Genomic DNA, 17,261 nt, shown 5'->3' with positions numbered 1-17,261 from the left:
CCCAAGAAGAGCCCACCTTCCTTGTGGAATGGGCTTTTACTGATTTTGGATGCGGCAATCCAGCCGCAGAATGAGCCAGCTGAATCGTGCTACAGATCCAGCGAGCAATAGTTTGCTTTGAAGCAGGAGCACCCAGCTTGTTGGGTGCATGCAGGATAAACAGCGAGTCAGTCTTCCTGACTCCAGCCGTTCTGGAAACATATATTTTCAAAGCCCTGACTACGTCCAGCAACTTGGAGTCCTCCAAGTCCCGAGTAGCCGCAGGCACCACAATAGGTTGGTTCAAATGAAACGATGATACCACCTTTGGGAGAAATTGGGGACGAGTCCTCAATTCTGCCCTGTCCATATGGAAGATCAGATATGGGCTTTTACATGACAAAGCCGCCAATTCCGACACACGCCTAGCCGATGCTAAGGCCAACAGCATGACCACTTTCCACGTGAGATACTGAAGTTCCACGGTCTTAAGTGGCTCAAACCAGTGGGATTTCAGGAAATCCAACACAACGTTAAGATCCCAGGGTGCCACTGGTGGCACAAAAGGGGGCTGAATATGCAGCACTCCCTTAACAAACGTCTGAACCTCAGGCAGTGAAGCCAGTTCTTTTTGAAAGAAAATGGATAGGGCCGAAATCTGGACCTTTATGGACCCCAATTTTAGGCCCATAGTCACCCCTGACTGTAGGAAGTGCAGAAATCGACCCAGCTGGAATTCCTCTGTTGGGGCCTTCCTGGCCTCACACCAAGCAACATATTTTCGCCATATACGGTGATAATGCTTTGCTGTCACGTCCTTCCTAGCCTTTATCAGCGTAGGAATAACTTCATCCGGAATGCCTTTTTCCGCTAGGATCCGGCGTTCAACCGCCATGCCGTCAAACGCAGCCGCGGTAAGTCTTGGAACAGACAGGGCCCTTGTTGCAGCAGGTCCTGTCTGAGAGGCAGAGGCCATGGGTCCTCTGTGCGCATTTCTTGCAGTTCCGGGTATCAAGTCCTTCTTGGCCAATCCGGAACAATGAGTATTGTTCTTTTTCCTCTCTTTCTTACTATTCTCAGTACCTTGGGTATGAGAGGAAGAGAAGGAAACACTTTATCTTTTTAGCTTTTTGTTGAGGCGGGACGCCATCATGTCCACCTGTGGCAGTTCCCATCACTTTGCAATCTGTGTGAAGACTTCTTGATGAAGTCCCCACTCTCCCGGGTGGAGGTCGTGTCTGCTGAGGAAGTCTGCTTCCCAGTTGTCCACTCCCGGAATGAACACTGCTGACAGTGCTTGCACGTGATTCTCCGCCCACCGAAGAATCTTTGTGGCTTCCGCCATTGCCATCCTGCTTCTTGTGCCGCCCTGGCGGTTTACATGGGCGACCGCCATGATGTTGTCTGACTGAAGCAGCACTGGCCGGTTTCGAAGCAGGGGCTCTGCTTGACTCAGGGCATTGTAAATGGCCCTTAGTTCCAGTATATTTATGTGTAGAGAAGTCTCCAGACTTGACCACAGCCCTTGGAAGTTTCTTCCCTGAGTGACTGCCCCCCATCCTCGGAGGCTTTCATCCGTGGTCACTAGGACCCAGTCCTGTATGCCGAACCTGCGGCCCTCGAGAAGGTGAGCACTCTGCAGCCACCACAGAAGAGACACCCAGGCCCTTGGGGACAGGGTGATCAGCCGATGCATCTGAAGATGCGATCCGGACCACTTGTCCAACAGGATCCCACTGAAAGATCCTTGCATGGAACCTGCCGAAGGGAATGGCTTCGTATGAAGCCACCATCTTTCCCAGGACTCGCGTGCAGTGATGCACCGATACCTGTTTTGGTTTCAGGAGGTTCCTGACCAGAGGTGCTAATTCCTGGGCCTTCTCCACCGGGAGAAACACCTTCTTCTGTTCTGTGTCCAGAATCATGCCCAGGAAAAGCAGACGCGTCGTAGGAATCAGCTGCGACTTTGGAACATTCAGAATCCAGCCGTGCTGTTGCAACACTTCCTGAGAGAGTGCTACGCTGATCAACAACTGCTCTCTGGACCTCGCCTTTATGAGGAGATCGTCCAAGTACGGGATAACTATAACTCCCTTCTTCCGAAGGAGTATCATCATTTCGGCCATTACCTTGGTAAATATCCTCGGTGCCGTGGACAGGCCAAACGGCAACGTCTGGAACTGGTAATGACAGCCCTGTACCACAAACCTGAGGTACTCCTGGTGAAGTGGGTAAATGGGGACATGCAAGTAAGCATCCTTGATGTCCAGCGACACCATAAAATCCCCCTCTTCCAGGCTTGCAATAACCGCTCTGAGCGATTCCATTTTGAACTTGAATTTCTTTATATAAGTGTTCAAGGATTTTAAATTCAGAATGGGTCTCACCGAACCGTCCGGTTTCGGTACCACAAACATTGTGGAATAGTAACCCCTTCCCTGTTGAAGGAGAGGGACCCTGATAATCACTTGCTGGAGGTACAGCTTGTGACTTGCCGCCAGTACTACCTCCCTTTCCATGGGGGAAGCTGGCAAGGCTGATTTGAGGTAACGGCGGGGGGGAGTCGCTTCGAATTCCAGCTTGTATCCCTGAGATACAATTTGTACAGCCCAGAGATCCACCTGTGAGCGAACCCACTGGTTGCTGAAGTTTCGGAGACGCACCCCCACCGCACCTGGCTCCGCCTGTGGAGCCCCAACGTCATGCGGTGGACTTAGTGGAAGCAGGGGAGGACTTTTGTTGCTGGGAACTGGCTGCATGGTGCAGCTTCTTACCTCTATCCCTGCCTCTGGCAAGAAAGGATGCGCCCCTGACCCTCTTGCCTTTCTGAGAACGAAAGGACTGCATTTGATAATACGGTGCTTTCTTAGGCTGTGAGGAAACCTGAGGCAAGAAAGTCGACTTTCCAGCTGTCGCTGTGGACACGAGGTCCGATAGACCGTCCCCAAACAATTGCTCACCCTTATAAGGCAAAACCTCCATGTGTTTTTTAGAATCAGTATCTCCTGTCCATTGCCGAGTCCATAAGACCCTCCTGGCAGAAATGGACATAGCATTAATTCTAGAGCCCAGCAGGCAAATGTCCCTCTGAGCATCCCGCATATATAAGACGACGTCTTTTATATGGCCCAGGGTTAGCAAAACAGTATCCCTGTCGAGGGAATCTATGTTGTCTGACAGATTATCTGTCCATGCTGCTACAGCACTACACATCTAGGCTGAAGCAATAGCAGGTCTCAGTAGAGTACCAGAGTGTGTATACACTGACTTCAGGATAGCTTCCTGCTTTCTATCCGCAGGCTCCTTTAGGGCGGCCGTATCCTGAGACGGCAGGGCCACCTTTTTAGATAAGCGTGTCAGCGCCTTGTCCACCCTAGGGGATGTTTCCCAACGTAACCTGTCCGTTGACAGGAAAGGGTACGCCATCAGTAACCTCTTAGAAATCACTAGTTTCTTATCAGGGGAACTCCACGCTTCTTCACATAATTCATTTAATTCATCAGATGGGGGGAAAGTCACTGGCTGCTTTTTCTCCCCAAACATATAAACCCTCTTGGTATTAACAGGGCTAATCTCAGAAATGTGTAATACATCTTTCATTGCAATAATCATGTATCGGATGGCCTTGGTCATTTTAGACTGTAAATGTGCCTCATCATCGTCGACACTCGAGTCGGACTCCGTGTCGACATCTGTGTCAACCATCTGAGATAGAGGGCGTTTATGAGCCCCTGACGGTTTCTGAGTCGCCTAGGCAGGCGCGGGCTGAGACCCCGGCTGTCCCAAGGCTGCAGCGTCATCAAACCTTTTATGTAAGGAGCTTACATTGTCGTTTAAGACCTTCCACATATCCATCCAATCAGGTGTTGGCCCCGACGGGGGCGACACCACACTTATCTGCCCTTGCTCCGCCTCCACGTAACCCTCCTCATCAAACATGTCGACACAGCCGTACTGACACACCGCACACAAACAGGGAATGCTCAGACTGAGGACAGGACCCCACAAAGTCCTATGGGGAGACAGAGAGAGAGTATGCCAGCACACACCACAGCGCTATATAACACAGGGATTTTCACTTATAATAAGTGATTACCCAATAGCTGCCTTATATGTTTTATTTGCGCCTAAATTTATGTGCCCCCCCTCTATTTTTTATCCTTCTTGTACCTGGATACTGCAGGGGAGAGCCTGGGGAGCTGCTTCCAGCGGAGCTGTGAAGAGAAAATGGCGCTGGTGTGCTGAGGAAGAAGGCCCCGCCCCCTCAGTGGCGGGCTTCTGTCCCGCTTTCTGTGTAAAAAAATGGCGGGGTTTTTTACATATATACAGTGCCAGACTGTATATATGTATTTTTATTGCCAAAAGGTACTTCAATTGCTGCCCAGGGCGCCCCCCCCAGCGCCCTGCACCCTACAGTGACCGGAGTGTGTAAGTGTGCTGGGAGCAATGGCGCACAGCTGCGGTGCTGTGCTCTACCTTAAATGAAGACAGGAGTCTTCTGCCGCCGATTTCGTCGTCTTCAAGCTTCTGTTCTTCTGGCTCTGCGAGGGGGACGGAGGCGCGGCTCCGGGAACGGACGATCGAGGACAGGTGCCTGTGTTCGAACCCTCTGGAGCTAATGGTGTCCAGTAGCCTAAGAAGCACAAGCTAGCTGCACGCAGGTAGGTTTGCTTCTCTCCCCTTAGTCCCACGTAGCAGTGAGTCTGTTGCCAGCAGAAGCTCACTGAAAATAAAAAACCTAATAAATACTTTCTTTACTAGTAAGCTCAGGAGAGCCCACTAGGAGCACCCAGCTCTGGCCGGGCACAGATTCTAACTGAGGTCTGGAGGAGGGGCTTAGAGGGAGGAGCCAGTGCACACCAGATAGTACCTAATCTTTTCTTTAGAGTGCCCAGTCTCCTGCGGAGCCCGTCTATTCCCCATGGTCCTTACGGAGTTCCCAGCATCCACTAGGACGTCAGAGAAAAATAAAAATAATAATTAGCCATTGCTAGAAATCAATGAAACAGAGTATGATATAATGTTTAACTTTAATACAACTTAAGTCTATGACAATAGTTTATTTCAAAGACCACAATCATAGCAACTTAACAATACCAAAAGGGAACTTCGTCCAGCTCATTGGTAATTTCATGACACATTTACCTACAACTCACAACGTGTTCCTACAGCCAGGAAAGAGTTAATGATTGTGGACTCCACCCAGAGGGCCTATATCTGATTTCTAAGCACTACCATATTTGCCATGGCAATTGACTACCTGCTCTGGATTAGCCATCTGTCTCAGCTCCTGCATCTAGGGAACAGTTCTTTGTTCAAGTATCTATTCTCAGCACAGTTTTCAATTTACTGCAGTTTTCCTCAGTCTCCTCTTCACCGACTACACCCCTCAGCTGTGCTCCATCATTTCCCCAGATATCACGCCAAGCTGTAGGTGTCACACTGCTTATGTCACAACTTGGCTAATATAACATATTGACCCCCTATATCTTTTTTTAACCATCTCTGCCATTACAGTTTCCGCAGTTTGCAAAACTGAAATTAATTTAAAGTCCTTGGCAGTGCAAGTCACATGACACATCATGCCACGGAATTGCACTAAGGAACCTGCATATGTGTTGCCAAAGCAGGGATAATATTGTTTTGAGATAATTTCCTTGCCCCTATAAGTGGCATTAAAATAAAATAAAAACAAACCCAAAAAAACAGTCTTAAGTAAAACTAATTTATCATATAGAAAAATACATTAAGGCGATGATTCAGTGTTAGATTAAAATGCCCATTTACGCCACGTGAAACCACCACTTGCATAAAATTTGTTAAATGTGAACAACTTACAACCATATCGTGGCTGATCTACATTAGCGTAATATTCAGAACTTCTTCCACTCAGAGAGGTAGTTTGGCTATGCTTAGTGCAGTAACGATGTGGAAATACGTTTATTTCTCCCTTATAAATCATCTAACTTTTTAAAGAAAAAACTTTAAAAGAACTGAGCTGGCAAACCCTTTAATGGACTTTCAAAAATACATTTTGTAGGTAGCAGTCAACATTTTGCATAATATGGCTTGGATCGGCCTCGCAAACATGGCTCTTGTGAGTTTGCTGCCCTTTAAGCATCGCTATCATAGATCTGTGAGCAGGAGGCAAAGGGTGGAAGGAATTTAACACATGCAGCTGACTTAGAGGACTTTGCTTCATTTCTTCAATCCTCAAAGCTTGTAAAATAACAGGTGCAAACTTGGAATAATGAGCTGTGGATGAAATGATAACTGGACATGTACGGTCCTGCATTCGATCTGCAACTACTTTGGCAACAGCTGTGTGCGTGTCCAGAATGTATCCTGTTTTATCATAAACAGAGCGGATGGTCGACAAGCAGTCTGTCTCCGAGCACCAATCGCCAACAAAGTCCTGCCGCAAACGGCGGAATAAATTATCCGGCAACTGAAAATGACCATGGCTCAGCAGCTGGCTCTGAAGTTCACTAACGAGGCGACCATCTCTGTTTGTTAGGAGATGTAAATATCGTTCTAAATTGGACGATTTAAGGATATCAATGGCTGGAGAGTAGGACTGCAGCAATGTTCGGCCCCTGAGATCATACAGTCCAGTATTTATAAAATCAGTCAAAACGTTGTTTTGATTGGATGCACAAATGAATTTTCGCATTGGAATTCCCATTTGTTTTGCGTAAAGTGCAGCCAGTATATTTCCAAAGTTTCCTGTGGGAATACATACATCGACTGGGCTCCCAAATGTTATAACACCTTGGCTAACCAGGTCAAGATAGGCAGATGCATGGTAGACAATCTGAGGAAGCAGTCTACCCCAGTTGATGGAGTTAGCCGTAGTTAGAGATGTGCCATATTCAGCTGTGAGATAGCCAGTGTACTCCGGATTGGTAAACATTTCTTTTATAGAATTCTGACAAAAATCAAAATCAGACTGGACTCCCATCGCCAATCCGTTGTCTCCCTGGCAGGCAATCATTTGGGATTTTTGCACTTCGCTTATTCCATTTTCAGGGTACAGGCAAAACACAGCAATTCTGCGCTTGTCAAGGTCACTGAGGCGACTGAACCCATCGAGGACGGCGCTTCCTGTGTCTCCAGAAGTTGCTACTAAGACTAGGTAGTTACAAACTTTTGGAATACAATAGGCAAACATATGAGGCATGAACTGTAATGCCAAGTCCTTGAAGGAAGCTGTTGGCCCATGAAAAAGTTCAAGGACAAATTGATTGCCTGACAAGTGTCTGACTGGAGCAATCTTACGGCAATCAAAATTATCACCATACGCTTTTTCAATAATTTCTCCTAAAACTACGGATGGGATATCCGATGGGTGTATACATTTTTCCAAAATGATCTGCGCCCTTTCAGCATAAGATGATTGCACTAGTCTGCCCCATTCACCAGGGGTGAGCTTTGGTAAGCCGTTTTTTGGAACATAGAGCCCTCCATCAGCGGCGAGGCCTTCTATAAGCACATCACTGAAGAACTTTGGCTGACTTTTGATTGTCTGTCTTTCAGAGCCATGAGATCGTGTAGACACAAAGGTCTCACACTGTCCATTCTGATATCTTTTCACTGCATCAATGACGTTGTCAGCCATGACTTCTATGCAATCCCCTGTCTGACAAAACACACGCACGTCATACCACTTTTTATAGAACTGCTTCCTCTTCTGAAGTATGTCACCAATTGAAATTCCGGACCTTTGACCAACAATGCGATTCACTTTCATTCTCTCAAGCCTCTCTAGTATATCCTGTAAATGGACATCAAGATAAACAACTATTCCATTTTTCTTTGTGTGTTCCATGCTGCCAGCGTGCAGAGGATTGGACCCAGTCAGGGAAATGACACTTCCAGATGCAGAGAACTTTGAAAGAGCTTTTCCTTCCTCCTCTACAAACTGTTCATCACCAACTTCCTGCAACTTATCAGAGACACTCATGTCCCAGCTTTTTTCAAGGACATCATCATCCACATCGATTACCGGGCAACCCAACTTCTGACCAAGTACTCTACCAACAGAGGTCTTCCCGGAACCCGGAGGCCCCATCAGTATGAGATTCTTCTCGCCAACAAGAGAGCTCAGAGTTGACAGCCATGACTTCCGTAGCTTGGAATGAGCCAAGGATTTCAAAAATAGCAACCTAAACATTTTAATTGCGGAATGTAGAATGCAGAGTCCGATACTTATTTATTTTTTCTAATGGACATTACTTTCTGTATATATTTAACTTGATGGTTCCATTGCAGAGCTTACTGAAAAAGAAAAAAGAAATTTTAACACTAATAAGCACATATGTAATAAACTTCAGACAGACTGGTATGGATTTTAGTAAAAAAAAATAATTTCCATTTTGTATGTTCTTCCTTCTAATAGGGCAAACGACCTAGGGCCTAATTCAGACCTGATCGCTGCTGTGCGTTGTCGCACAGTGGACGATCAGGTCTGAACTGCGCATGTGCCACAGTGCGCATGTGCATGCCAGAGAGCCGATGGCCATCTCAGCCCTGCGATCGCCTCTGCCTGATTGACAGGCAGAGGCGGTCGCTGGGCTGGAGGGGGCGGCCCGGCGGCGTTTGCCTGCTGTTTTGGGGGTGCAGTCCGGGCAACACAGGCGTGCCCGGACCATGCGGGAAGGGGGGGGCTTGCAGTGGCTGCGTGACGCCACACGCAGCCACTGCGACCCAGAAAGTGACGAGTAGCTCCCTGCCAGCGCACAGAAGTTGCACTGGTAGGGAGCTACTCTTCAGGTACAATAGCATCACCACTGTGCAATGTTTTTGTACCTGTGTGGCGGGGGAAAGGCCAGACATGCAGGGCGGACTAGCCCTGTGCTGGGCGTCCCCCCGTATGTCTGTGAAACTGATCTGAATTAGGCCCCTAGTCTTTCAGCCTTGTAAGCAACAGTATCAGGTCAGCATGCCTGCTAGCAAGATATGCGACTACAACGCAGATGATTTATACATATTATATACACATGAACATTTCTAGATGCTTGTATTGGTGTTGGAACTGGGGGGGGGGGGCAAGGGAGTGTCACCCCTCCACCCCAACATTTGAGAGATGTCAGTCAATGTACTGGGTTGCAGTGCATTCACCATTTAGGGTTACCACGGGTGGCACACACTTGTACTTAATAAAAGTCACGGTGAAATGGAAAAGTAGACACATTCTGTCACCTGAATTCTTTATTGGAAGACAGGTGAGTGTCGCCCTGCATACATGGTACTACTGCCGGACACTTCCCCCCCCCCACTTCATACTGCCTCCCTCCATCTCCAGCTGTCAGACTCCTGGCCTCCTCCATATTGACACCTCTTCATCTCTAGTAGCCCCGCCCTCTCCACTTCAGTGGCTCCACCCCCAGGACTCCTTAAGGACTTGTCACAAGCCAAGCATCACAAGTGACCTGTCTAAGGTGCCCGGAAACTAGGGGCTCCAAACTGAGATTTTATCTTGCCACCCCCCGAAAAAATTCTGACGCCCCTGGTTATATGATGTACACTTCATTAAATTCTCATTTCCTTGTGTGTAGCTCATATGCTGTGATTTTGTTTTTAGGTTTGTTTTTTGTACTTTCCTAAAATAAACTTCAATAAAAATACTCAATTTTAATAAAAAAATTTTCACGTGTTTATAATTAAAATCATAATAACCCGATTATCAGGCATTTTTTACCACTTAAAATACTAACTCGCAAAGTGCAATTGGTGTAAATGTGATTTAATCCATAGCAACAACAGACAATTACGTTTTACTGGTGCTAGGGAAATGACAGCTATTAATCACGGGATGCCTACAGGGAAGCATACAAGCAACAAGAACACCATTGTAATGCATGCAGAATGCTTAGTCAGGTTTCTTAGTAGCATTATACAAGCGTACAGCAATATCTGAACGGACACAGGCAAATTAGCCCCGTACTGCTGCGTTCGTGGCCACAAAACGGCAGGAGGCAATGGACACACTAGAAAGCTTCATCTGCCAGCCCCCATATGATAGGCTGTATCATTTTATTGTCTCGTCTGTGGCCAAACTGGAAAGTGAGTTACAGGATTCTGCCTGAGTGTGACCACACACACAGCGACATACAGAAAGTGTTGCCCATAGCAATCTACTCTATCTTTGTTTTTAGGGCAGTTTAGAAAGTGTAAATTAGCATATGATTGGTCAAATATCCCAGACAGTACACATTATACATTTATATCTGCCAATAATCAACCTGAAGACTAAAGGTGGGTACACACTAGGCGACATGCTCTATGAGCGACATAGCCCAGTGTTTCCCCCTTCCGGGCCGGGCGGTCGTCGGCAGGGGTATAGGTTGTTAGGTCGACCACACTTAGGTCGACAGTCATTAGGTTGACCACTATTGGTCGACATGCATTAGGTCAACATGGTCATTATGTCGACGTGAAAAAAGGTCGACATGAGGTTTTTTTTTAACCTTTTTTGGTGTAATTTTCTTCATGAAGTGATGGGGAACACCAATTAGTGCACCGTGTCCCCTCACATGGCTCGCAGATTACTATTCCAAATCGTAGTCCACGTGGATCGTAAAGTATGAAAAAGTTAAAAAAAAGAAGAAGTTAAAACGCATGTCGACCTTTTGCATGTCGACCTTTTCAATGTCGACCTAATGACCCTGTCAACCAATAGTGGTCGACCTAACGACTCAATCTAAGTGTTGTCAACCTAATGACCGTATCCCGTCGGCAGTGCATATACACTGAGCGATATGACGTTCATATCGCTCAGTGACGTCACGCAGTGGCCGGGCTGGCATCTCTTGGACGACAGTCCAAATAGAGCTGCCTGCACGGCCGACAGTGAGGGTCGATAATGACCCGTGCATCCCAGGCCAGCAGCAGCATACACACTTGCGACGTCACTCAGGAAGAGTGAAAATGAGCGACACCGCTCATTTTCTCCACAAGTGTGTATGCACCAGATGGCTGGGTAAACATTAGACAATAAATCGTTCCGACCTGCATCGGAACTATATATTGGCCATAGTGTCTAGTGTGTACCCCCAGTAGTGCACTCCCAAGGGTTGTTTTGTTGGGCAATCTTCACGCCAAAAGGGACGCGACTAAATGCAGGCGCAATATATCGTTAGAACGGTGGTGCAGTCAGCCGGGAAACACATTGTTTTGATATGTACCCAGCCTAAGATATATGTAATCAAGTATGCAGAGTGTTAAAAAAAAAAATAAACTCATTTACATATGAACACGCCAACTACGTGAATATTTGCCACAGATTACAAATTGACGGTCACCAGGGATATTCATTCTGCAGTATCTGACAGACGGGAACAGAGGTTAAAATACTTTTTTGAGACCGTAATTGCCAGCACTATGAGGTCATGGATACCTGGAAATGTGCCCAGCATAATCCAAAACGAATGTGCGTGTACAGACAGGGCCGGATCTAGGGGGGGGGGGGGGGAAAGAGGGCGACCCCCCCCCCCTAACAGTCATAGCCACGCCCATTTTTGAGCAGAAGAGAGCTCTCCTGGGAGAGCCTGAGGCAGAATGATGTGCTGCAGCCTATACCACAGCAGCACAGAGGAGCCAGGAGAGCAAGGGTTACAGAGCATTTGCCCCTCACTTGCTGGTGTGTGGGTACTAGGGCTAATAAATACAATTACCCCATATCACAGTCACATGATTGTACATAGAACAATCGCAAAGCTCTATCTCAGTCTCACTCAAAAAGTTGAGTCAGAATTGAGAGAGGAGGAGTTAGGAATGCAGATGGGAGGAGTTGGGACTGTAGAGGGAGGAGTCAAGATTAAACAGTAAACCGCCCCCCCTAAAGAAAAATCTAGATCCGTCCCTGTGTACAGAGAGAAAGGACTTGCTTTTATTCTACCAGAGGCACTTTCTCTCAATGGAAAACACAGTGCAAAAAACAATCTGTGTTGCTGCAATTCTGTTTACAAATTAGATTTTATATTGTAGATTTTATTGCATAATCCCTCAATAAACAGCCTTATAAATTAGTGTTTTACACATAACAGCTAATAATAGTTAAATAGAAAATTGCTTTGTATATAATGCTGTAGCACAGTAGCGAGTAACTGGTGCTGCATCCGGGCCGCAAAAGGGGGTCACTGATGCCTCTTTCTAGCGATTGTGGACGTAGCAGGCTAACCATCTATGTAATAGGGGACGTTATGTGTCCAGGGGCGTATCACCACATTATCGTGGTGATACGCCCGCAGCCGCCGCCACAATGTATGATCAAGGCCCCCACCGATGTGTGAGTGCGTTATCCTACCTGTCCTGCGGTAGCGCAGCTTCCACATCGGCTCGGCGCCGCAATCTGTGCGCATGCGCCCTTCTTCCTGTGTGCACCGCCGGAGGCCCCCGATGCATGCGCAGTAGAGCTGTGTGGACCAGAAGAATGTCCACGTTAAATAAAGTTTATTAAAAAAAACAAAAAAAAACAAAGCCACTGCACATTTTGACCACATCGCCTGCCTGGGAGGGCGAAAAGGGACAGCAGAGGCAATCATACATTGCCTCTGCTCTTCGTCTCCTGTCCAGTACTGCGGGGAAGCGGTAAGTGGCGGTGGCGCGCGGCGGCCAGGGCATACGGCGTTAACACGCCGCTCATACATATGGGTGCAGCGCAAAATGCTGCCTTAAGGTGCGCTGTGGTCAGCGGGAACCACAACGCACTTTCACACATCTGGCCCAGGGTCGTTTGCGGTGGCTTCCCAGTAGCTTGACAAGGTTGATCTATAGACTACATGCATAATAGGAAATGTAGTGTGTGCCCCTGTTAGCAAGGTCACTTCTACATTTCTGCAGAGATCTCTATCCTGAATTTTACTCCAGACTACAAACTGGCCATGTGATTTGTAAAAATAAGATTTTAAACCTACCGGTAAATCTTTTTCTCCTAGTCCGTAGAGGATGCTGGGGACTCCGTAAGGACCATGGGGTATAGACGGGCTCCGCAGGAGACGTGGGCACTACAAAGAACTTTTAGTATGGGTGTGCACTGGCTCCTCCCTCTATGCCCCTCCTCCAGACCTCAGTTAGAGAAACTGTGCCCAGAGGAGATGGACAATATGAGGAAAGGATTTTGTAATCTAAGGGCAAGATGCCCACACCAACCACACCGTATAACCTGGAATATACGCAACCAGTTAACAGTATGAACAAAAACAGCATCAGTCAACGACCGATCTCAACTGTAACATAACCCTTATGTAAGCAACAACTATATACAAGTCTTGCAGATTAGTCCGCACTGGGACGGACGCCCAGCATCCTCTACGGACTAGGAGAAAAAGATTTACCGGTAGATTTAAAATCTTATTTTCTCTTACGTCCTAGAGGATGCTGGGGACTCCGTAAGGACCATGGGGTTTATACCAAAGCTCCAAACCGGACGGGAGAGTGCGGATGACTCTGCAGCACCGATTGAGCAAACGCGAGGTCCTCATCAGCCAGGGTATCAAACTTGTAGAATTTTGCAAAAGTGTTTGAACCCGACCAAGTAGCTGGTCGGCTACTGTAATGCCGAGACGCCTCGGGCAGCCGCCCAAGAAGAGCCCACCTTCCTAGTGGAATGGGCCTTTACCGAATTTGGTAACGGCAAACCAGCCGTAAAATGAGCCTGCTGAATCGTGTGACAGATCCAGCGAGCAATAGTCTGCTTAGAAGCAGGCGCGCCAACCTTGTTGGCTGCATACAGGACAAACAGAGCCTCTGTTTTCATAACCCTAGCCGTCCTGGCTACATAGATTTTTAAGGCCCTGACTACATCCAGGGACTTGGAGTCCTCCAAGTCACTCGTAGCCACAGTTACCACAATAGGTTGGTTCATATGAAATGAAGAAACCACCTTAGGCACAAATTGAGGACGAGTCCTCAATTCCGCTCTATCCACATGAAAAATCAAGTAGGGGCTCTTGTGAGACAAGGCCGCCAACTCTGACACCCGCCTTGCAGATGCCAAGGCTAATAACATGACCAGCTTCCAGGTGAGAAATTTTAATTCAACCGTTTGAAGGAGTTCAAACCAGTGTGATTTAAGGAACTGTAACACCACGTTAAGGTCCCATGGTGCCACTGGTGGCACAAAAGGAGGCTGGATGTGCAGCACTCCCTTTACAAAAGTCTGGACTTCTGGGAGAGAAGCCAATTCCTTCTGAAAGAATATAGATAGGGCCGAAATCTGTACCTTAATGGAGCCTAACTTTAAGCCCATATCCACTCCTGTCTGTAGGAAGTGGAGAAAACGGCCCAGATGGAAATCTTCCGTAGGAGCATTCTTGGTTTCACACCAAGATACATACTTCCTCCAGATACGGTGATAATGCTTCGCCATTACCTCCTTCCTAGCCTTTATCAGAGTAGGGATAACTTCCTCCGGAATACCTTTCTCAGCTAGGATTCAGTGTTCAACCGCCATGCCATCAAACGCAACCGCGGTAAGTCTTGGAACATGCAAGGCCCCTGCTGCAACAGGTCTTCCCTGAGAGGAAGAGGCCACGGATCTTCTGTGAGCATCTCCTGAAGATCCGAATACCAGGCCCTTCGAGGCCAATCTGGAACAATGAGTTTTGTCTGTACTCTTTTTCGTCTTATGATTCTCAGCACTTTTGAGATGAGAGGCAGAGGAGGGAACACATAGACCGACTGAAACACCCATGGTGTCACTAGGGCGTCTACCGCTACTGCCTGAGGGTCCCTTGACCTGGCACAATACCTCCGAAGCTTTTTGTTGAGGCGTGACACCATCATGTCTATTTGAGGAAGTCCCCAAAGACTTGTTATCTCTGCAAAGACCTCTTGATGAAGTCCCTACTCTCCTGGATGGAGATCGTGTCTGCTGAGGAAGTCTGCTTCCCAGTTGTCCACTCCTGGTATGAAGACTGCTGACAGAACGCTTACATGATTTTCCGCCCAGCGCAGAATTCTGGTGGCTTCCGCCATTGCCACTCTGCTCCTTGTCCCGCCTTGGCAGTTTACATGATTGAATCAGAATTGGTAGGTCGCGAAGAAGATACTCCGCTTGTCGTAGGCCGTTGTATATGGCCCTCAATTCCAGCACGTTGATGTGTAGACAAGCCTCCTGGCTTGACCATAGACCCTGAAAACTTTTTCCTTTTGTGACTGCTCCCCATCCTCGGAGGCTCGCGTCCGTGATCACCAGAACCCAGTCTTGAATGCGAATCTGCGACCCTCTAGAAGGTGAGCACTCTGCAGCCACCACAAGAGAGACACCCTGGCCCTGGGGGACAGGCTTATCTTTTGATGTAGTTGCAGATGGGACCCTGACCACTTGTCCAGAAGGTCCCACTGAAACGTCCTCGCATGGAACCTGCCGAAGGGGATGGCCTCGTAGGCTGCCACCATTTTTCCCAGAACTCGAGTGCATTGATGAACAGACACTCTTTTTGGTTTTAGCAGGTCCCTGACCATGTTCTGGAGATCCTGGGCTTTTTCCATTGGTAGAAAAACCCTCTTCTGTTCCGTGTCCAGAATCATGCCTAGGAATAATAGTCGAGTCGTTGGAGTCAACTGTGACTTTGGCAGATTGAGAATCCAACCGTGTTGTTGTAACACTCTCAGGGAGAGCGACACGCTTTTCAGCAATTGATCTCTCGATCTCGCCTTTATCAGGCGATCGTCCAAGTACGGGATAATTGTGACTCCCTGCCTGCGCAGGAGCACCATCATTTCCGCCATCAGTTTGGTGAAAATCCTCGGGGCCGTGGAAAGCCCAAATGGCAACGTCTGAAACTGGTAATGACAGTCCTGTACCGCGAACCTCAGGTACTTCTGATGAGGAGGAAATATTGGGACATGAAGGTAGGCATCCTTCACATCCAGCGACACCATAAAATCCCCTCCTTCCAGACTGGATATCACAGCCCGGAGTGAGTTCCATCTTGAATTTGAACTTTTTCAAGTACAGGTTTAGGGATTTTAGATTTAAAATGGGTCTGACCGAACCATCCGGCTTCGGGACCATGAACAGGGTTGAATAGTACCCTTTTCCCTGTTGGACCAGGGGAAACTTGACAATAACTTGCTGTTGACACAGCTTTTGAATTGCATCTAATTCTACTTCCCTCTCCGGGGAAGAGGCTGGCAAGACCGACTTGAAAAATCGGCGAGGGGGCACCTCTTCGAACTCCAGTTTGTAACCTTGGGATACAATTTCCAATGCCCAAGGATCCACGTCTGACAGAACCCAGACCTGGCTGAAGAGTCGAAGACGTGCCCCCACCGGCGCGGACTCCCTCACTGGAGCCCCAGCGTCATGCGGTGGATTTAGCAGAAGCCGGGGAGGACTTCTGCTCCTGGGAACTAGCCGAAGCAGGTGTTCACTTACCTCTACCCTTACCTCTGGCGAGGAAAGAGGAGCCCCGACCTCTTCTGGACTTATGCGACCGAAAGGACTGCATCTCATATTGTGGAGTTTTCTTTTGCTGTGGGGGAACAAAAGGCAAAAATGTCGATTTACCCGCGGTAGCTGTGGAAACCAGGTCCGCGAGACCATCCCCAAACAAAACTTCACCCTTGTAAGGTAAAACCTCCATATGCTTCTTTGAGTCGGCATCACCCGACCATTGGCGGGTCCACAGAGCTCGTCGCGACGAAACTGCCATGGCGTTGGCTCTGGAACCAAGCAGCCCCACGTCTCTTTGAGCGTCTCTCATATATAAGACTGCGTCTTTAATGTGACCTAAAGTCAGTAAAATGGTATCCTTGTCCAGGGTATCAATGTCAGCTAATAAGGTATCCATCCACGCTGCCACTGCGCTACAAACCCATTCCGATGCTGTTGCAGGCCTGAGCAAAGTACCCGTATGTGTATAAATAGATTTTAAGGTAGTTTCCTGTCTACGATCCGCAGGATCCTTGAGGGCTGCGGTGTCTGGAGACGGTAGCGCCACCTTCTTGGACAGACGCGTTAAAGCCTTGTCCACCCTGGGCGAGGATTCCCACCGTACCCTGTCCTTTGCAGGGAAAGGATACGCCATAAGGATCCTCTTGGGAATGTGCAGTTTTTTGTCTGGAGTTTCCCAAGCTTTTTCAAATAATTCGTTCAGTTCCCGAGATGGAGGAAAAGTTACCTCCGGTTTCTTTCCTTATACATGCGCACCCTCGTGTCAGGGACAGAGGGTTCATCTGTGATATGCAAAACATCTTTTATTGCCATAATCATATAATGAATACTTTTGGCCACCTTTGGGTGTAACCTTGCCTCATCATAGCCGACACTGGAG

At 47.8% G+C, this 17,261-nt stretch overlaps 1 protein-coding gene across 1 annotated transcript in view; it reads right to left on the bottom strand.

Moving 5' to 3' along the window:
* Positions 1 to 4,990: 4,990 nt before the first annotated feature.
* Positions 4,991 to 17,261, bottom strand: part of THNSL1 (threonine synthase like 1) — a 61,221-nt gene continuing 48,950 nt past the window's right edge. Inside the window, exon 2 of the mRNA XM_063921633.1 lies at positions 4,991 to 8,256. Within this exon, the coding sequence (XP_063777703.1) occupies positions 5,990 to 8,152 (2,163 nt within the window). The 5' untranslated portion in view covers positions 8,153 to 8,256 and the 3' untranslated portion in view covers positions 4,991 to 5,989. The remainder of the gene's footprint in view (positions 8,257 to 17,261) is intronic.

Source organism: Pseudophryne corroboree, chromosome 5, assembly GCF_028390025.1.
Source record: "Pseudophryne corroboree isolate aPseCor3 chromosome 5, aPseCor3.hap2, whole genome shotgun sequence".
Classification (NCBI taxonomy): domain Eukaryota; kingdom Metazoa; phylum Chordata; class Amphibia; order Anura; family Myobatrachidae; genus Pseudophryne; species Pseudophryne corroboree.
This window is presented reverse-complemented; position numbering and strand designations above follow the sequence as displayed.